Consider the following 22,977-nt stretch of genomic DNA (forward strand, 5'->3'; position numbering starts at 1 on the left):
TAGCAGCTTTGACTACCGTGTTCTCTGTGCTTTTAGTATGGTAGAAGTCAAAGTGAAGAGAATCGAAAGACTGGAAGAGTTGAGTATGTAGTTGGCAGAGAACAGAACATTGATTGCCCTGGAGATAAAATGGTGGCTGAAAAAGACAAAGTATTTGGGGCAAATACAGCTATGCCTTCATTTTAAAAATAAGAGATCACTCATTTAAGACAGATATGAGGCAAAATGTTGCTCTTAGAAGATTATAAGTCTTTGGATGTCTCTTCCTCAAACGGCAGTAGAAGCAGAGACTTTGAATATTTTTTAAGGCAGAGGTGGACTTTTGGTGAGCAAGAGTAGATAGGAACGTGAAGTTGAGGTTACACTTAGATCAGCCAAGATCTTATTTAATGCCACAACATGTCTGAGGGGCTGAGTGGCCTATTCCTGCTCTTAATTAGTATGCTTTGAATTATTAGTTCTTGAGGCCGAGACACAGCAAATCTATATAAAAAAGGTTGAATTTTTTTTTAGCAAGTCTGTACTCTTTCTATTTATGTGCAAAGTCTGAAAGCTAGTGCTGCAAGCTTAATATCTGTGAGATTTTCTGTGATTTTACTATGTTGTTGGAAGTGAGCAGGCCACAATATCTCAATGCAAGCACATGCGCTCACACACACACATTTTTGAGGCAACCATTTAGAAGATAGAGTTAATCAGCTTACAAAAGATAAAAACAAGTAAAAGTATTGGCTTTTATCACTGAATCATGAAAAGTTCCACCACAAACCACTTCCCTGTTTCACCTGCTGGATATTTAAAACAGTCTATAATTGGAGCTTAAATTATTGACTCTTGTTCTCCTGCATTGGCACTACCCACTTTTAGGAGCAGCACCTAGGGCTGAGGAATACCTAATACTTGCTGGGATCCTTAGTACCAGAATATCTGTGTGACTTGGATGTATAAAACTTTTTATCAGAAAATTTGCAAAGATATTTCCAGAAATGCAGGCGTATACAGACAGACAGGAAAAGACAAACAGATCAATTTTTTTTGAGGAAAGAAGGCTGCGTGGTGTTCTTATAGAGGTTTTTAAATTGATGAAAGGTCTTGATAGACTGGATACGGAAAGAAGGTTTTTAATTATGGGGAAGAGCAAAAGTTATTCACGATTTTCACATTTTAATAAGTCTACAAGTGATAAAATAGCATAAAACTTCGACTAACCTCACATTTTGGGAAGTTCTATTGTTCAAAAGATTGGGAAATCTTGGTATAATACAATTTCACTTTTTACTATTTCTACATGACCACAAAAACAGAAAGCAGAAGTGTGTTTCTCAATCTCTGTTAGCAAGAACTGTTTCCACAAACTCCTGATTGAGTGACGAGAAAACAGAAATTGGCACTTAAATGATTTTGGTAACAGCAGACTCTGTACAGAGCTGCAATTTATAACTTATCATTTCCAATGTCCGTGGCACAAAATTTGGTGATGGGTGGACATGTACTTCACAATTGCTTTGTTTCTGTACACAAGCTAAACTCACACTATCTAAATAGTAAACAACCTCTCTATTTTACTTGCAAAATGTATTGTCTTGCACTTATTGGAGTTGAACCTCATCTGCCAATGATTTTCAATTCTTCATTATGACATTCTCCACTAGTTTGGGTTTATTCGCAAATTTATAAATTGTTCTTTTGATTCCAGAGTCTGTATCATTAATGTAGGGTATGAACAACAGTTGTCTGTTATTGTTTTTACCCGTATTACCTCAATGCACTCTGTATTAACTCAATGTAACTGCACTGTGTAATGAATTGACCTGTATGATCGGTATGCAAGACAAGTTTTTCACTGTATCTCGGTACAAGTGACAATAATAAACCAATACCAATACCCCCCTTCTTCCATTATGAATGTCTACCCTTTACTCCAACTCTCTACTATATTTCTTGACACTCGCTAGCAATGCATTCTGTTTTTTGTCGCCTGACTTCATTTTCTCAGACCTCATTCATTCATGGGGTAAAGTACTGAAAAGTTTTGAAAATCTAGATAAGTTATATCTACTACATGCTATTGTCCAAACTCACTGATCACTTCAAAAAATTCAGTAAGGTTAATCAAACAACACATTGCCTTTTGAAATCCATTTTATTCACTATTATACATTTTATTTCAACTGTTTTTCTTTTTCTTTAGCAATGATTCAGTTATTTTTCCTACCACCACTGTTGAATTGACTGGCCTACAATTTCCTGGACATGTTCCATTTCTTAAACATGGGTATTACATCACAAGATCACAAGACAAAGCCATTCGGCCCATCGAGTCTGCTCCATGAGCTGAGCTAAACTAAACTATTCCTATCTAGCCCCAGTTTCTGGCCTTATCCCCATATCCCTTGATACCTTGACTAATTAGATACCTATCAATCTCCTCCTTAAATGTCCCCAATGATCGGGCCGCCACAGCTGTACGTGGCAAAGAATTCCATAAATTCACTACCCTCTGGCTAAAGAAATATCTCTTCATTTCTGTTTTAAACAGGTACCCTCTAATTCTAAGACTGTGGCCTCTAGTCCTGGACTCACTCACTAGGGGAAACAGCTTAGCCACATCTACTCTGTCCAGTCCTTTCAACATTCAAAATGTTTCTATGAGGTCCCCTCTCATTCTTCTGTTCTCCAGTGAGTACAGTCCAAGAGCCGACAAACGCTCATCATATGTAAGCCCTTTCATTCCGGGAATCATCCTCAAATCTTTTCTGAACCCCCTCCAACATCAATACATCCTTCCTAAGATAAGGGGCCCAAAACTGCACACAGTAATTAGCTATCCATGAGTCCTATAATACAACTCCTTGCACTAATAAATTATTAAATATGTGAGATAATGCCTCTGCAATCTGTTCCCTGGATTTTTTGGAAATGCATAGAAGTAATCCATCTGGAACACAGGTTTTATCATCTTCCAGTTTGATTAATTTTTTTAAATATATGTATCCCCTTTACCTATTTTAAACATTCCCATGTAATTATATATCATCCAACATTATATCTACCTGTTCTGTCTCCATAATAAATACTGAAGCAAGATAAAAAAGTATATATATTTCTGCATCTTCCTGTTCTTTCCCATTGGATTGTCTTGTATATCTGTAAAGGGACCTATTCCCATCCCAACCTTCCTTCCTTTATTAATGCATCTACAAAAAATGTTTTTAATTTTGTTTTGTGTTCCTTGATGACTTTGGTTCATGATTCCTCTGTCTTCCCAATTGACTTTTCTCTACTTCATATTCTGTCTTATCATTTGATATCATACCGAATTTGTCCTTTAGATCTCTTTTCGTCCATGAAGTCTCATGAGCATTTAGTTTGTTCTTTCCATTCAACAGAATACACTTTTCCTGCACTCTGATTGATGACGACAGGTAGTGGATATTGTCTACATGGAATTTTGTGAAGTATTTGATAAGGTCCCTCATGGTAGCCTGGTCCAGAAGATTAAGTCACATAGGATTCATGATGAATTGATGAGCTGGATACAAAATTAGCTTGTCATAGAAGATACATAGGAGAAGGGGTGCTTCTCTAACTGGCGCTCTGTGACCAGTTGTGTTCCACAAGGATCATTCTGGGACCTCTGCTATTTGTGATATGTATTATTAATCAGATCACCTACATTTTTATTCAGATTGTTAAGTTAGAACCATAGAACAATTCAGCACAATACAGGCCCTTCGGCCCACCAATTAGTACCAACCTTTAAACCACGCCTAAGACTATCTAACCCCTTCCTCTCACATATCCCCCTGTTTTAAATTCCTCCATATGCTTATCTAACAAACTCTTGAACTTGACCGACGTATTAGCCTCCACCACCACCCAAGGCAGTGCATTTCCATGCACCAACCACTCTCTGGGTGAAAAATCTCCCTCTGATATCTCCCTTGAACTTCCCTCCCATTACCTTAAAGCCATGGCCTCTTGTATTGAGCATTGGTGCCCTGGGAAAGAGGCACTGTCTGTCTGCTCTATCTATTCCTCTTAATATTTTGTATACCTCTATCATGTCTCCCTTCATCCTCCTTTTCTCCAATGAGTAAGGCCCTAGCTCCCTTAGTCTCTCCTCATAATCCATACTCTCCAATCCAGGCAGCATCCTGGTAAATCTCCTCTGCACCCTTTCCAATGCTTCCATATCCTTCCTATAATGAGGCAACCAGAACTGGACACAGAACTCTAAATGTGGTCTAACCAGAGTTTTGTAGAGCTGCATCATTACTTTGCGGCTCTTAAACTCAATCTAATGATTTATGAAAGCTAACATCCCATAAGTTTTCTTAATTACCCTATCCACCTGTGAGGCAACTTTCAGGGATCTGTGGATATGAACACCCAGATCCCTCTGCTCCTCCACACTACCCAGAATCCTGCCATTAACCTTGTACTCCACCTTGGAGTTTGTCCTTCCAAAGTGTACCACCTCACACTTCTCCGGATTGAACTCCATCTGCCACTTCTCAGCCCAGCTCTGGATCCTATCAATATCCCTCTGCAAGCTTCGACAGCTGTCCACACTATCCACAACACCACCGACCTTTGTGTCGTCTGCAAACTTGCTAACCCACCCTTCTACCCCCTCATCCAAGTCATTAATAAATATCATGAAAAGTAGAGGTCCCAGAACCGATCCTTGTGGCAAATCACTAGTCACAGCCCTCCAATCTGAGTGCACTCCCTCTACCACAACCCTCTGCTTTCTACAGGCAAGCCAATTCTGAATCCACATGGCCAAGCCTCCCTGGATCCCTTGCCCTCTGACCTTCTGAGAAGCCTACCATGTGGAACCTTGTCAAATGCCTTACTAAAATCCAAGTAGACTACATCTACTGCACTACCCTCATCAGTCTTCCTGGTCGCCTCCTCAAAGAACACTATCAGGCTCATGAGACATGATCTTCCCTTCACAAATCCATGCTAGCTGTCCCTAATCAGTCCATGATTCTCTCAATTTTCATAGATCCTATCTCTTAGAATCCTTTCTAACAGCTTGCCCACCACAGACTTAAAGCTCACTGGTCTATAATTCCCTGGACTATCCCTACTACCTTTTTTGAATAAGGGGACAACATTTGCCGTCCTCCAGTACCATTCCTGTGAACAACGAGGACTCAAAGATCCTAGCCAACGGTTCAGCAATCTCCTCCCTTGCCTCGTGGAGCAGGCTGGGGAATATTCCGTCAGGCCCCGGGGACTTAACTGTTCTAATATTTTCTAACAGCTCCAACACATCCTCTCTCTTGATATCTACATGCTCCAAAACATTAACCATACCAACACTGTCCTCAGCGTCATCAAGGACCCTCTCCTTGGTGAATACTGAAGAGAAGTATTCATTGAGAACCTCACCCACTTCCACAGCTTCCAGGCACATCTTCCCACCTTTGTCTCTAATCGGACCTACCTTTACTCTCGTCATCCTTCTGCTCTTCATGTATGAGAAAAAAGACCACACAAAAATTTGTAGAATTGTGGATAGGGAGAAAGGTTGTCGGGATATAGATCAGTTGGAAGTTTGGGTGAAGAAATGGCAGATGGAGTTTAATCCAGGCAAGTGTGAGGTGTTGCATTTTGGGAGGTCAAATGCAAGAGGAAAGTATACAGTAAATGCCAGGACCCTTAGGAGCATTGATATACTGAGGGATTTTGGGATGCAAGTCCATAGTTTCCTGAAAGGGGCAACGCAAGTGGATAAAATGGTAGAGGAGGTGAATGGCAAGCCTGCCTTCATCGGCCAGGATTGCAGCTGTGTAAAACTTTAATTAGGCCACATTTGTAGTATTGCTTGCAGTTCTCGTCACCACACTACAGGAAGGATGTGGAGGCTTTGAAGAGGATGCAAAAGAGGTTGTCCGGATTGGAGAATATTAGCTATGAGAAGAGGTTGGACAAACTTGGATTGTTTTCTCTGGAGTATCCGAGGCTGAGGGGTGAACTGTCAGGTTTATAAAATTATGAGAGGCATAAATAGAGTAGCTAGTCAGTCTTTTTCCAGGGTGGAAACTTCAAATACCAGAGCACATAGGTTTAAGGTGGCAGAGGGAAAATTTAAAGAAGTGTGTGGATTTTTTACGCAAAGTGGTAGGCGACTGGAACACACTGACAGCAAGGCTGGTAAAAGCAGATACAAGAGCAACGTTTAAGAGCATTTGGACAGACACTTGAACAGGCAGAGAGTAGAGGGATATAGAACATATGCAGGCAGATGGGATTAGATAGATTGGCATTGTGGTCAGCACAGACATGGTGGGATGAAGGGGCTTTTCCTTGCTGTACTGTTTTACGATGAACAGCATTTCTGAACGTTTCTCAGTGTTGCTCTACATTGACATTTTCCAGTATTATTAACCACTATATCTTCCCAAGTTCTATTTTCAGCTCCTTAAAATCAGCTTTTCTCCAGTTTATTAAGTTAGTTTTTCTTATACTTGTGTATTTCTCTGTTTTCAGTAGATTGTACTTTGGTCTCCTTCTCTTACCTGCTCTGGTTCAAGTCTTTTATTAGATCCAAAAGTAAGTGTTCCCTAATTGGGCATTTTTCATATCGGTTTAGAAAGGAGACTGGTGCATATTGTAGGAACTCCATTCCCTTGTCACTAGCTAACAGTAACAAAAAAAAAGGCTTACTCATGTTGGATCACCTCACAAAGGATTGGGACATTGTGTTGTCTCTACATATGTATGAATCAGTTGAATTTTACCATTTGGATAACATGTGAAATGTAGGGAACTCAAAAAAAAAACCTGAATGTGGGCTAATGAGATGTGAAAATGAAAAATGTAATTTCAAACATCCCATGGACTATGGCTAGTGTTGCATGGGTTCAAGAAAACTAAACACCAAAGCAAGATTAACATTTAGAGATATGTTAGGAACTGCTGAGGGAAAAGATTTCTACTAATGGTAGGCAATGCAGTTTCTAGAGAGATTTGTGGCCATTCACTTCCAATGAGAGTGTTGCTGATAAAGCTGGCATTTATTGTTCATCCCTTGTTGCCCTGAAAAGATGATGATGGATCGATCATCTTTTTGAACCATTAATGGCTGCAGTTAGATTCATCTTGGCTTAATAAAGCACTTCACAGAGACCTTAACAGCCAATGATTTATTTTAATATATCGGGATCATGAACAGGAATAGATGGTGAGTATTGCTCCCTAAAGGACATCTCTGAACACCAATGTTTCTATAAAAATTCACAACATGTGGTCTTGCTTCCATAGTTTGTTTTGGCAATGAGCTGAAGCTATACATGGGAAGTCAAAGCTTCCACTGCAACCCTCAGTCATTGGCTGGGTTTCTGTCTCTGCTGAGTCGTCTTACTTTACAAGGAGTCAAACAAGCATGTCTTTCTTCCATACACTTGTGCCTTCTGCCCTTCAGGTATCCAGATCCAACCAAATGCCCAGGCCCTGGAAAATTAGGCACAGAAAACAGAGGCACTGAGTCACTGATCTGTCACTGACTGTCACCAGTTCAGATAACAGTGTTCCACTCTCAGTCAAGAGTAGTTCAGATGCTCTGTCTGTCCATACTGAGAGACTAGGCAAGAATGGTTTGGCTTTACCATCAAACACTGTAGTTGGGTATGCAGGTGTTGATTGCAAGCACAGTCGCCTCTAAGATACAGAGCCTATGGACACAGTGGATCTACAGCCAGTCTACCACAGCAGCTATTACTGTATATGCCACCTTTCCCTACAATAGCATTACATGCCTGAATTTCAGATAAGAACACCACTGGGTCAGACTGTTGGGGGTATTTTGGGGAGATGGGATTAATGAAGGAGTGCCCACTGGTCATCGTGGATATGGTGGGCTGAATGGCCTGTTTGTATGCCGTATATCTCTATGACTCTCACTCTATCTTCTGCATCACTATCCCTGCACACAGATTCCAATGTGCTTGAATTTTAATCCAGTATTTTGATGCAATTGTAACTGTTTGTTAAAGGATATGTCAATTATTTTCCGGGCAAACACTGTGGAAAAAGCATTAGTTGTTTATTGTAGCATCATGGAATCCATGGCACTTTATTCCACAATAGCAGTGCAGCAGGAAGAACTGGGGGAATGAGTTACTACAATTCAGATAGTTTCTTAATATCCTTGCCACTAGTTTGGTTAATTCGTTATAACCTCTAACCAAAATTTCCAAACACTCTTCACTTCTGTTGCAGGTTCTCTTTTGGTACCATTCTGACCTTTCTATTGTGGTTTTACAGCCTCTATACCTTGAGCTCAAGCCACACGCTAACAGAAAATGATGATCATGAAACTGAGTTGTGTAGTGGTTGCTTTCTTGGAGCCACGAGAGTCAATTTACATCTAGTTTTCATAGTTATCCACAAGTCCATTTTTTTTAGTGCAACTTCTCAGGAAGTCAGATCACTCAGTTGCCCATACATCTTATGCACGAGCCAGGAGTATACAGTACAGGCAGTTGGTGATATGAGTTGTCATTGAATTTGATTTGATTCCAAATTGGGTCACAGCAATCCAGCAAAGGCTCGTGTTAATAACATGAGGATTCTGTGGTTTAGCAGTGTGAAAACTAATCCCTGCCTTGGGCCTCAATGATTTGCATGTCTGCCGTGGAAGTGTTATTCTGAAACATAAAGCAAAATTTTTTGGGAAGATTTAATCTTATTTGGTGCTCAGTGATTCAACCTAACACCGATATCATTAGGAGCAGGTGATTTTATTTGTCCACAAAAGATAATGAGCGCTAGTCGTGAAATGAAAGAAGTCAACATTGAAGCAGATGATGGGCTCTTCAAGTCCTCATTCAGATATTTTTTTGATGTGCTGAAGGCTTCTGTCTCCACCACTCTTTCAGTATTGTTATGGCTTATTCACAGAATTATTTCTTAATTACATTTTAAGACTCAAGTCTTTTTCTTGCAGCCTTATTTTCAGGCTACAAGTCATGAAGTGCCAAGAGATAAAATGTGTGTTTCTACACAGAATATAGTAGTGTAGTGAGTGTTGTGGTACAATGTACACTTGCATCAATAACAGTACATCTGAAACGTTTCTCTCTCCATAGATGTTGCCTGTACTTCAGCATTTTTTTTCATTTTGGATTTCCAGCATCTGCAGTGTTTTCCCTTTCTGATACAGATCCTTATTCATTCTTGTCATAATATAACACTATATCTTCTAGAACTGGGCAGAGAGCGCTTACTCCAGCAGTGTTTATCAGGTTTGAAATCTCCAAATGTATCTTCCTGTGTCTGGCCTGGACTTGTATTGTTCTCATGAGACCAAAGGGAGGTTAGCGTCTAATTTAGAAGATACCAAATTCCAGGTCAGGCTCTCAATTGTCAAAAGTTACTAATTTTGCTATAAATATATTTGAAAATTTTACTTTGAAAATCAAAAAGCATCTTACCCATCAGAGCTACCAGTTTAATGATACCTCGATTGTCAACAATTTACTGTAAAGATGTAATGCTTTCAGTACCTGTCTCTTCTCTGTGAAAATATTTACCTGTGGTTGTCTTGGTGTTGACTTCATCCACAATCTGTCTTTAGCTGTGTTAGTGTTTACTTATTCACAGAAGGAGGCTATTCAGTCCATCAGGTCCATGTCAGCTTCCAATAGAGCAATCCTGTTAATCCCATTCCCCTGAACTGCTGAGAATTTCCAGCATTTTCTGTTTCTGTAATACCTGGAATGAATGGGTGTTTAATGAGGAAAGATGAGACAGGCTAGGTTTGTATTCGCTGGAGTTTAGAATAGAATGAGGAGACATTTGAAACATATGAGGTCTTGAGGGCTCTTGAGAGGATGGATGTGAAAATGTTTTCTCTTTTGGGAAAATCATGGTAGTATAGTGGTTAGCGTAATGCTATTACAGCGCCAAAGACCTGGGTTCAATTCCGGCCACTGCCTGTAAGGAGTTCGTACATTCTTCCCGTGTCTGCGTGGGTTTCCTCCAGGTGTTCCGGTTTCCTCCCACATTCCAAAGATGTACAGGTTAGGAAGTTGTAGGCATGCTATGTTGGTGCCAGAAGCGTGGCAACACTTGCGAGCTGCCCTCAGAATACTCTACGCAAAAAGATGTATTTCACTGTGTGTTTTGATGTACATGTGACTAATAAAGATATCTTGTCTTAAAATCTAAAATAAGTAGCCATTATTTAAAAACAAAGGGGTCATCCATTTAAGGCAGAGATGAAGTGAAGTTGTTCTTATTCAAACGGCAGTGGAAGTAGAGTCTTTAATATTTTTAAGGCAGAAGTAAATAGATACTTGATAAGTAAGATGTGAAAGGTGTCTACAGGCAAGTGGGACTGCAGAGTTGAGGTTACAATCAGAAGAGCCAGATGGCCTATTCATGCTCCTGATTTGTATGTTCAGTCAACAGCAACACAGAATTTCTCATACATTTCTTTAGACCTATATTTCATGTTGTAAATTGAGCATTGATAATATGTGAGTTTAGAGTGAAAGTACTTTAAACAGAAAGTGAGCAGATTGTGCTCCACGATTATGTGATATCTAGAACAAAATTCAGGCATTCCTATGACATCATGCAGCTTGAACATCATTGGCAAACAACAGAGGATAATTTATTAAATGTGAATCTGGTGCACATATTGTCCAAATCACATGAACATTCTCATCCCATCATCGTGGGTCAATTGGATACTTTCTGTGTCATATCCTTCTATGATCCCACAACAGTCTGTTTCTTCATAACTGACTCCACTACCTCCATTGCAAACAGTTATTGCTAACAATGGTTGAGAAACATATTTGCCCAAATTCATATGTTCTAATTTTGAGGTCAGGTAGAAATTGTGAAAAAGCAAAGTGCAATCCTAGCCAGGATTTCTCAATTCTGAGAAACACTGAAAACTTCCCAAAATGTAAAGTGCAATGAAGTTTATTCTGTTCTCCTTACTTGGTCTGATCTATATGTGACTCCAGATATATAGCAATGTGCTGGGCTTTAAATGGCCAAACAAGTCATACATTTGTACCATCACTGCTACAGAAAATGGATGAAGGCATACAGACCACCTGGCATCGACCTAGTCAGCAAACTCAGACACGCCAAAGTAACTCCCAACACAATCGACCTTGCAAATTCCACCTCACAAATATTTTGGGACTGTAGATCAGTCCCATGGGCGAGTCAAGTCACAGCCTGACAAAGTTGTCCTCACAGAATCATATTTCAAAGACAACACGCCAGAACTCCTCCATCACAATCCCTATATTCATGGAGAGGTTGTAAACTGGATTCGAATTGGCTGTGTGGGAGAAGACAGAGTGTGGTAATGGATGATTGTTTCTCAGACTGGAGGCCTGTGACTAGTGGTGTGCCTCAGGGATCTGTGCTGGGCCAGTTGTTGTTTGTTGTCTATCAGTAATCTAGATGATAATGTGGTAAATTGGATCAGCAAGTTTGCTGATGACACTAATATTGGAGGCATTGTGGACAGCGAGGAAGGCTTTCAAAGCTTGCAGAGGGATCTGGACCAACTGGAAAAATGGGCCAGAAAATGGCAGATGGCAGACAAGTGTCAGTTGTTGCATTTTGGAAGGACAAATCAAGGTAGGACATACACAGTAACTGGTAGGGCACTGAGGAGTGCGGAGGAACAAAGGGATCTGGGAGTTTGGATACATAATTCCCTGAAAGTGGAGTCACAGGTAGACAGGGTTGTAAAGAAAGCTTTTGGCATCCTGGCATTCATAAATCAAAGTATTGAGTACAAGGGTTGGGATGTTATGGTGAGGTTGTATAACACATTGGTGAGGCCAAATTTGGAGTATTATGTGCAGTTCTGGTCACCTAACTATAGGAAGGATATCAGTAAGATTGAAAGAGTGCAGAGAAGATTTACTAGAATGTTGCCGGGTCTTCAGGAGTTGAGTTACAGGGAAAGATTGAACAGGTTAGGACTTTATTCCTTGGAGTGCAGAAGAATGAGGGGAGATTTGATAGAGGTTTACAAAATTATGAGGGGTATAGACAGAGTAAATGCGAGCAGGCTCTTTCCACCTAGATTAGGAGAGATAAGTATGAGAGGACATGGCTTTAGGGTGAAAGGGGAAAGGTTTGGGGGAACATCAGGGGGAACTTCTTCACTCAGAGAGTGGTGGGAGTGTGGAACGAGCTGCCATCTGACACGGTAAATGCGGGCTCACTCATTGGATAGATATGTGAATGGGAGAGGACTGGAGGGTTATGAACTGGGTGCAGGTCAATGGGACTACCGGAATAAAATTTTGACACAGACTAGAAGGGCTGAATGGCCTGTTTTCTGTGCTGTAGTGTTTATGGTTCTATGGGTATATTTTGTCCCACCGCCTGTTACGGACTCAGTGAATGTCCCTTTAAGATAGCGTTAGTTGTGTGTGTGTGTGTGTGTGGGGCGTGCTTACGTAAACAAGATAATGGACGTAATGATGTTGTTGAAGAGGTCAGTTGAAGTCGAAGGAAGAGAGAGAGAGAGGAAAGGGAGAGAGACACTAGCCTGCTAGTTTATCGATGGATGAGAAACAATAACTGTGTCTGCCATTGAAATCCATGTATGGAAATTGGAAGTAATCCGGTGGAGTTCACTTTGTTGCTGACCTGTAGAAGGAAACAGGTATTTGTGTGGACGACCACGATTCGGATGCTTTTCGGGGTGAGGGAGTCACTACCGAGTAAACACTGAAGTGTCGTTTGGGTTCCATCGTGGAACATTTGGATTTCGTATTTGCTCTCCCTATGTTCTCAACATCTATGTCTTATCTTCAGTCAACGGTGGTTGTTGAAGAAGCCTTTGCTGATGTTTCATCTTATGGCTTGCGGAACTGAACTTTAAGAACCATTCCTGGACTTGGAGTTTGGGACTTTGCCACACACACACGAAGAGTTTAGTTTTTGGGGTTAATGTTCAAGGTTTAACATTTTTGAATTCTAACATACCAACATTTTTACTTCTATTTTTCGTATTATTATAAGTAGTGATTAATAAAATAGTTTTTAACACTGAATCATGACTCAGTGTGTTTCTTTTGTTGCTGGTTCGTAACACCGCCAAAAATGGCCACATTGTGGTTTACAGGGAGTAGTGAGTAGCCCTTGAAGTCCTCAACATTGACTTCAAACCCCATGAAGACTCATGGTACCAGACCAAACATAGGCAAGGAATCTTCCTTCTGATTGTCACCTACCTTCCTCCCTCACCTCATAAATTAGTGCTCTTCCATGTTGAACAACACTTGGAAAAAACACTAATAATAACAATGAAGCAGAATGTGCTCTGGGTTGGCACTTCAGAGTGTATTGGTAGCTCTACTACTGACTGAAATGGCCAATTCCTGATGAACATATCTGCCATGTTATGTCTGTGAAACCTGGTGAACAAACCAACATGAGCGAAAAAAAAATAAGCTGCTGGAAGAACTCAGCCTGTTGAGCAGCACCTGTGAAGGCAATAGGATGGCTCACAATTCGGGTAGAGGCCCTATGTCAGGAATGATGTAAGGTCTCGACCTGAATGTTGACCATCCTTGGCCTTCTCAGATGCTACCAGACCACTGAGTTCTTCCAGCATTTTATTATTTGCTCCAGATTCTAGCATCTGCAGTTTCTTGTGTCTCCAGCACAAGACACAAACCTTCACAACCTCATCCTGCCCATTCTACCTGTGTCAAATACATCTGCCCATGAGAGAATTGGTAGAAGTGGCCACTGCACGGTCCTTGTGCAGCCAGAATGACACCTTAACACTGAGACCAGCCTCCATTGTGTCATGTGGTATTAGAATTGTGCTAAATGGGATAGACTCAGAACAGATCTGGGAACTTGAAACCGGGCATCTAAGAATTACTGTGGACCATCAGCAGGAGCAGAATGTGCTCCACCCGATTTGTAACCACTCTGGCTTGATCCTCTCACTATCAAGCCAGAAGATCAATCCTGGTTCGATAAAGAGCAACTCTGGGAATAGCTAGAGCTGGCTGCCTTGTGAAGGTGCAGTGCAGGACTACATACCTACCAACCAACAAAAGCAGCCTGATGTAGATAGCTTTGCAACCAACAGAGGAGATCTAAGCTCTGCAGACCTGCCATGTATCATCTTAAATGGTGATGGACAAATAAACAGTTAACTGGAAGAGGCAGCTGAAAGACCATCCCTGTCCTCAGCACGTGTGTGCTGCAGGTAAAGCTGAAGCATTTGTAACCATATTTACAGAAATGCTGCTGAATAGAAGATCACCTCAGCTTCCCCCTGAGATGCCCACCATCACGGAAGCCAGTCTTCAGTCAAATTGATGATCACATGATGTCAAGAAATAGCCAAGCATATTAGAAACAGCCAAAGCTGAGCAAGCAAACATCCCAAGAGACTGACTGAAGATCTGCACCCTAGAACCAGCTGCACTTATAACAGAGCTGTTCCAGTACGGTTATATCACTGCCATTCACCCAACAACGTGAACTTTCCCAGTTACGTCCAGTTGACAAAAAGCAGGACAAACCTAATCAGGCTAATTACAGCCCAATCAGTTTGCTGAAATCATCAGCAAAGAGGTGGAAAGTGTTGTCGACAGTGGTATCATGAGGCACTTATTCACCAATGACCTGGTCTGACGCTCAGTTTGGATTTCACCAGGATCACTCAACTCCAGACCTCATCAGAGCTTCAGACCAACGTGGACCAAAGAGCTGAATTCCAGGGTTGAGGCGAGATTAGTTGCTCTCAACACAAGGCAGCATTTGACTGAATGGGCATCGAGGAGATCTGACAAAACTGAAGAGAGTTGGCAGCAGAGCAAAGACATTTCAATGGCTGGAGTCTTACTCGCACTAAGGAAGATGGTTATATATATTGCAGGTCAATCATCCCAGCCCCAGGACATAACTGCAGGAGTTCCTCAGGGCAATATCCTAGGCCCAACCATCTTCAGCTGCTTCATCATTGACCATCCTTTCATCATAAGGCCAGAAGGTGGATGTTCTCTGATGATTGCACAATGTTCATTTCCATTTGTATCTCTTCAGCAAATGAAGCACCCCATGCCTGCAAGCAGCAGGACCTAGACAATATTCAGGCCTGGCTGACGTGGCAAATAATATTGGGGCAGCCTAGTGGTGAAGCTAGTTGAACTGTTGCTTCACAGCTCCACTGACTCAAGTTTAGTCCTGACCTTCAGTGCTGTCTGTGTGGAGTTTGCACATTCTCCCTGTGACCATGTGTGAGTTTCTTCCAGGTGCTCTGGTTTCCTCCTACATTACAAAGACATGCTGATTAGTGGGTTAGTTGCCCCTAACCACCTCCACATCATTCAAAGGCATTACCATTGCCAGATCCTCCAACATTAACATCCTGGAGCTCACCATTGACCACAAACTCCATTGAACAGCGGCTACGTGGTGATTGCTTCTGACACGTAGTCGTAAAGAGTTACAGCATTGAAACAGACTCTTCAGCTCATCGAGTCCATGCCACACATCAGCCAACCATTTAGATCATGGAATCATAGAAAGTACAGCACAATAAAGGCCCTTCGGCCCACAATGTTGTGCCGACCTTTAAACCTCACCTAAAAACTATCTAACCCCTTCCCCCCACATATCCCTCTATTTTAAATTCCTCCATATGCTTATCTAGCAATCTCTTGATTTTGACCAATGTACCTGCCTCCAGCACTGCCCCAGGCAGCGCATTCCATGCCCCAGCCACTCTCTGGGTAAAAAAACCTTCCTCTGATATCTCCCTTGAACTCCACCACCGCCCCCCCCCCCCCATTACTTTAAAGCCATGCCCTCTTGTATTGAGCATTGGTGCCCTGGGAAAGAGGCACTGGCTGTCTACTCTATCTTTTCCTCTTAATATTTTGAATACCTCTATCATGTCTCCTCTCATCCTCCTTCTCTCCAAAGAGTAAAGCCCTAGCTCCCTTAGTCTCTCCTCATAATGCATACTCTCTAAACCAGGCAGCATCCTGGTAAATCTCCTCTGCACCCTTTCCAACGCTTCCACATCCTTCCTATAATGAGGTGACCAGAACTGGACACGGTCTTCTAAGTGTGGTCTAACCAGAGTTTTGTAGAGCTGCATCATTACTTTGCGGCTCTTAAACTCGATCCCACGACTTATGAATGCTAACATCCCATAAGCTTTCTTAACTACCCTATCCACCTGTGAGGCAACTTTCAGGGATCTGTGGATATGAACCCCCAGATCCCTCTGCTCCTCCACACTACCCAGAATCCTGCCATTGACTTTGTACTCCACCTTGGAGTTTGTCCTTCCAAAGTGTACCACCTCACACTTCTCAGCCCAGCTCTGCATCCTATCAATGTCCCTCTGCAATCTTCAATAGTCCTCCACACTATCCACAACACCACCAACCTTTGTGTCGTCTGCAAACTTGCCAGCCCACCCTTCTACCCCATCATCCAGGTCATTAATAAAAATCATGCAAAGTAGAGGTCCCAGAACCGATCCTTGTGGGACACCGCTAGTCACAGCCCTCCAATCTGAATGCACTCCCTCCATCACATCCCTCTGCTCTCTACAAGCAAGCCAATTCTGAATCCACACGGCCAAGCCTCCCTGGATCCCATGCCCTCTGACCTGAAGAAGCCTACCATGTGGAACCTTGTCAAATGCCTTACTAAAATCCATGTAGACCACATCTACTACACTACCCTCATCAGTCTTCCTGGTCACTTCCTCAAAGACCACTATCAGGCTTGTGAGACATGATCTGCCCTTCACAAAGCCGTGCTGGCTGTCCCTGATCAGACCATGATTATCTAAATGCCCATAGATCCTATCTCTAAGAATCTTTTCCAACAGCTTGCCACCACGGACGTAAGGCTCACTGGTCTATAATTCCCTGGATTATCCCTACTTCCTTTTTTGAATAAGGGGACAACATTTGCCACCCTCCAATCCTCCGGTACCATTCCCGTGGACAACGAGGACTCAAAGATCCTAGCCAACAGTTCAGCAACCTCCTCCCTCGCCTCGCGGAGCAGCCTGGGGATTATTCCGTCAGGCCCCGGGGACTTATCTGTCCTAATATTTTCTAACAGCTCCAACACATCCTCCTGCTTGATATCTACATGCTCCAAAACATTAACCATACCAACACTGTCCTCAGCGTCATCAAGGCCCCTCTCGGTGAATACTGAAGAGAAATATTCATTGAGGACCTCACCCACTTCCACAGCTTCCAGGCACATCTTCCTACCTTTGTCTCTAATCGGTGCTACCTTCACTCTCGTTATCCTTCTGCTCTTCACATAAGTGAAAAAAGCCTTGGGATTTTCCTTAACCCTACTTGCCAAGGCCTTTTCATGTCCCCTTCTTGCTCTCCTCAGCCCCTTCTTAAGTTCCTTCCTTGCCACCCTATATTCCTCAAGAGACCTATTTGATCCTTGCTTCCTAAACCTAAATGCTGCCTTCTTCTTCCCAACTAGTTGTTCCACCTCTCTTGTCACCCATGGTTCATTCACCCTGCCATTCCTTCTCTGCCTCCATGGGACAAATTTATCCCTAACTTCTTGCAAGAGATCCCTGAACAACGACCACATCTCCATAGTACATTTCCCTTCAAAAATGTCATCCCAATTCACACTCGCAAATTCTAGCCTTATAGCCTCATAATTTGCCCTTCCACAATTAAATATCTTCCTGTCCTCTTTGCTCCTATCCTTGTCCATGGCAATGCTAAAAGTTAGGGAGCGGTGGTCACTATCCCCCAAATGCTCACCCTTGACCCGGTTCATTACCTAATACTAGATCTAATATGGCATTCCCTCTAGTCGGCCTGTCAACATACTGTGACAAGAATCCGTCCTGAACACACTTTACAAACTCTGCCCCATCTAAACCTCTGGTACTAAGCAGGTGCCAATAAATATTTGGGAAGTTGAAGTCTCCCATGATAAGAACCCTGTTATTCTTGCACCTTTCCAAAATCTGCCTCCCAATCTGCTCCTCAGTATCTTTGCTGCTACCTGGGGGCCTATAGAATACTCCCAGTAGAGCAAAACCTCCTTTCTTGTTCCTAACTTCCACCCATACTGACTCTAGAGAGGATCCTGCTACATTATCCACCCTTTCTGCAGCTGTAATAGTATCCCTGACCAGTAACACCACCCCTCCTTCTCTTCCCCCCGCTCCCCCATCACTTTTAAAACACTGAAATCCAGGAATATTCAGTATCCATTCCTGCCCTGGTGACAGCCAAGTCTCTGCAAGAGCCACAATATCATTAAATTTAAATTAAATTTAAAATCTTTTTTTTAGATTTAAATTTTATTTACAGCGTGGTAACAGGCCCTTCTGGCCCAACTAGTCCGCGCCGCCCATTTTAAACCCAACTAACCTCCCCGTACGTCTTTGCAATGTGGGAGGAAACCGGAGCACCAGGAGGAAACCCACACAGACACGGGAGAATGTACAAACTCCTTACAGACAGCGACGGGATTCGAACCCCGATCGCTGGCGCTGTAATAACGTCGCGCTAACTGCTACGCTACCATGCCGCCCCTTTAGTTCCACATATTTATCCAAGCTCTTACTTCATCACCCTTATTCCTGATACTCCTTGCATTTAAGTAAATGTACTTTAGCCCATCCACCTTTCTACTTTTATACCCTATGCTCTGCTTCTCCTTCCTCAAAGTCTGTCTATATGTTAGATCTGACCTTACTCTATGCACTTCTTCCACTGACCTATCCTTCCGGTTCCCATCCCCCTCGCAAAGTAGTTTAAACCCTCCCGAACCACACTAGCAAACTTGCCTGCAAGGATATTGGTCCCCCTCGAGTTCAGGTGTAACCCATCCACTGTACAGGTCCCACCTTCTCCAGAAGAGATCCCAATGATCTGAAAATCTAAATCTTTGCCCCCTGCACCAACTCCTCAGCTAGTAACTGCCATCTCCTCCTATTCTTACCTTCGCTATCATGTGGCACTGGCAGCAATCCTGAGATTGCTACCCTTGAGGTCCTGTTCTTCAGCCTCCTGCTTAGCTCCCTAAACTCCCTTTTCAGGACCTCATCCCTCTTCCTACTTATGTCGTTGGAACCGACATGTACCACGACTTCTGGCTGCGTTCCCTCCCACTCAAGAATGCTGTGGACCCGATCAGAGACATCCCGGACCCTGGCACCTGGGAGGCAACATACCATCCAGATTAATCCCATTTTTTTCTTCTCCCAACATTTTCGTCAACTCCCCCCAGATTCTGCATTCACCTACACACTAGGGGCAATTTACAGCAACCAATTAACCTACCAACCTGTCTATCATTGGAATGTGGGAGGAAACTAAAGTACCTGGAGGAAACCCATGTGGTCATAGGGATAACGTACAAAGTCCACACAGCACTCAGTGTTATGATTGAACCCAGATCTTTGGCGCTGTGAGGCAGTGGCTCAAATAGCTGTGCCATGGTGCTGCCCACTTCAAAGCACCAGCCAGCAATATGATAGAATACTCTGCATGCCTGGACGCACACAACTCCAGCAATATGCAAGACGTTTAGCACCATCCAGGACAAGACATGCAGTTAAAACACCTTCCCACAAGAAGTCATCCTACTTGACTAGCAATCCGTCCACCATCCTAATCATTCATTCCCTCCACCATCAGTGCCATCTACAACATGAAACTGCAGTTACTCGCCAAGGCTACACTGACAGCACCTCTCAAACCCAGAACCTCTTTCGCCAGGAAGATCAAGAGCAGCAGGCTCATGATAACACCACCATCTGCAGATTTCCTTCCAGGTCACTCACTATCCTGACTAAAGGGAGATAGTGTAATGGTGAACTAGTCCATGATTAACCTGGGCAGTGTAGACAGTTAAGTGAAAATTACCTCAGAAATCTTTCCTTCTCAGTGCTGACTATCTTTCACATGATAACGTTAGCTTCATAATTATTTTACTCAATATTGTGGTACATGGAGTGAGCTCTCTAACATTTACTCTTGTTAATCTCCTTGATCAATACAGGATTCATCAATAACATTGCAAGTTCAATGGAAAGAGTGTCATAGATTCTGAGCAATCATTAGTGATACCCAAGCACGTCGGTAAGTATGCCCAGTTCTAATGTGAAGATAAACATAAACTTAATCAAAGATAAAAGTTAATAGGAAGAATTATAACTCATACTTGTTTGGTTTATCCTTGAAAAAGAGGAATTTGATTTTTAAGTATTGCTCTAAAGGTCATGGAAAGTGTGACATTACTTCTCTAGGTTTCCCAATCAGTGATATTGCCATGGGAAGTGAGGGCGGATCCTGGGATGCTGCCCATGTATTTAACTGGGATACACCCATTGTTCAGTGGAACTTCATCAAGGGCAAGATCATATCAAGGTGAGTTTGCTAATTCAAACCTTCTCTCTTACTCCTTGTGCAGACTGGGTCAGACAGTACTAGATGGGATGGGATAGAACAGCAGGGGATGGGATGGATCTGTGCTTATTTTATTTTGAGGTCCAGATGAAACAGGGAACAAATTCCTTGGTTTCAGTGTTTTTGGGGAGTGTGTAACTGGTTACTTATCACCAGGATGTTACAAGGTTGTTACTGGGACTGGAGGGCTTGAGTTATAAGGAGAGGCTCGATAGGCTGGGACTTTTTTCCCCAAAACCATAGGAGGTTGAGGGATGATCTTATGGAGGTGTATAAAATCATGAGGGGCATAGATAGGGTGGATAGTCACAGTCCTTTTCCTTGGGTAGGGAAGTCTTAAACTAGAGGACATAGATTTAAGGTGAGAGGGTAAAGATTTAAAAGGGACCCAAGGGGAAACTTTTTCACAAAGAGAGTAGTGGGTATATGGAACGAGCTGCCAGAGGAAGCTGTATAGGTGGGTACAATCACAATGCTTAAAAGATATTTAGACGGGTAGATAGATAGAAAAGATTTAGAGGGATATGGGCCAAATGCAGGCTAATGGGACTAGCTCGACATAGATGACTTGGACCGAAGGGCTATATAACTCTTAGGTTAATGAACCTCATCCCCTTTATGTTTCGAGACATAGAAATGTACAGCATAGACACAGGCCTTTTGACCCACCGGGTCCGTGCCAACCATCGAGCTCCCATTTACACTCATCCCATTTTATTCTTCCCACGTTCCCATCCACTCCCCTCAGATTGCACCATTTACCTGCACACTAGGGGCAATTTACAACAACCAATTAACCTCCAACTAGCACATCTTTGAGATGTGGAGGAAAGTGGAACACCCAGAGGAAATGCATGCGATCACAGGTAGAATGTGCAAACTCCACACAGGCAGCACCTGAGGGCAAGATTGAACCTGGCTGACTAGAGCTGTGAAATAGCAATTCTATTAACTGCATCACTGTGCTGCTCTAATCCATAAACATAGAACAGTACAGCACAAGAACACTTCATTCAGTCCACCATCTCTGCTAACTGTGATGCCAATCTAAACTAATCCCATTTGCTTGGACATGGTTTATATCCCTCCATTTCCTGCCTGTTCATGTGTTTGTCTAAATGGCTCTTAATAGTTGCTATCATATCTCTTCTACCACCTCCCCAGCAGTGCATTCCTAGCACCTACCAACCTCTGTGCAAAAAAAAACTTGCCTTGCACATCTTTAAACGTTCACTCTCACCTTAAACCTATGCCCTCTAGTATTTGACATTTCCACCCTGGGAAAAAGACACTGACTATATCCCCTCTCTGTGTCTCACATCATTTTATGAATTTCTATCATGTTTCCCCTCAGCCTTCGAAGCTCCAGAAAAAAAACAATCCAACTTCTCATACTTTTTTCATCGGATATAGTTAGCAGTGGGGCTGAATTTATTCCCTTTACCTGGCCATATTCAGAGTGTTTATTTGAATTGATTGGGATGAAGATGATTCCAGAGTGGTATTAGGTGGTGCACCAACCCAATGATATGGAATATGACTTGGAGGTATTGTTGTTTACAAGACATTGCTGCTCAAGTCCTTCTTGGTGATAGAGGTTACAATAACCTTGGTAATTTGCTGCAAGTCCTGGTGATAGATTGTCCTGCAGCCAAAGTCCAGCAGAGAGTGGAGTGAAACTGAGTCTGGTGGTGAGCAAACCAATCACATGTAATGTTTCCTTCTTGATGCTGCTGTCTGGGTGCAGCCGCACCATCCAGGGATGTGGTCATTATTCCATTACGTTTCACTTGAATCTCATAAACTTTGGAAAGGATAAAAGGGGTCAGAATGTGAGTTATTTGTCTCAAAGTACCTAACCAGTAGTTGTACCTGTACCTGTGGTATTGTCATGGTTGGTTCCAGACTCGATGGTCAATGGTGGACATTGTAAATGGGAGCTTACACAGGAATGTTGTTGTCTATAACAGAGAAACTAAAGTGAGAAGGCAAAGCTCACCAAAGAGACGCCCATATTTATAAAAGAATAGGAACCAAAGGGTATCCAGATCAAGGAGTGGTGGCTGATGATAATATACATTTTGCAGTGAATATATAGCAGGAAAGCTTCATTCAGCCCAACTGGCTATGCCATTGTTGGTACTTCTCATATGATCCATCCAATCCTCCACACCTAACTCTGTCAACATTTCCTTCTTTCCTTTTTCTTTTTTGTGCTAACCAGTTTCTGGTCCTCTCAAGTCTTCACTTTTCAGGGAAAAAAAAGAGTTCACCTAGTTAATTGTTTTGTGTCAGAATAATCTTTCAGTTATGGCATCGTTCAGTAAATTGTTTCTGCATCTTCTTTGGCAATTCTCTGTACATTTTTACCTGGGGACCAGAACTCCATGCGTAGTCTATAATGGGGTCCACACAAAAGTCTGACATAAATGCCTTGGCTTTTTAGTCCAATCCTTTAGAAATGAATCCAAATGTTTTGCTTTTGTCATGGCCTTACTAACTCATGTTGCAGCTTCCA

The 22,977-nt window shown here is 42.4% G+C and overlaps 2 protein-coding genes across 3 annotated transcripts in view; both read left to right on the forward strand.

Annotated features, from left to right (window-relative positions):
• Nucleotides 1-20,330, forward strand: part of LOC127582617 (cathepsin L2-like) — a 195,890-nt gene extending 175,560 nt beyond the window's left edge. Inside the window, exons 6-7 of the mRNA XM_052038060.1 lie at nucleotides 20,053-20,132; nucleotides 20,300-20,330. The gene's annotated coding sequence lies outside the window, so the exon portion shown is untranslated. The remainder of the gene's footprint in view (nucleotides 1-20,052; nucleotides 20,133-20,299) is intronic.
• LOC127582611 (procathepsin L-like) overlaps nucleotides 20,300-22,977 on the forward strand; it is a 36,381-nt gene continuing 33,703 nt past the window's right edge. For both annotated transcript variants that reach the window (XM_052038051.1, XM_052038052.1), the window contains exon 1: nucleotides 20,300-20,420. In XM_052038051.1, the coding sequence (XP_051894011.1) occupies nucleotides 20,323-20,420 (98 nt within the window). In that variant the 5' untranslated portion in view covers nucleotides 20,300-20,322. The remainder of the gene's footprint in view (nucleotides 20,421-22,977) is intronic.

This window comes from Pristis pectinata, chromosome 24 (genome assembly GCF_009764475.1).
Source record: "Pristis pectinata isolate sPriPec2 chromosome 24, sPriPec2.1.pri, whole genome shotgun sequence".
In the NCBI taxonomy this organism is placed as follows: Eukaryota; Metazoa; Chordata; class Chondrichthyes; order Rhinopristiformes; family Pristidae; genus Pristis; species Pristis pectinata.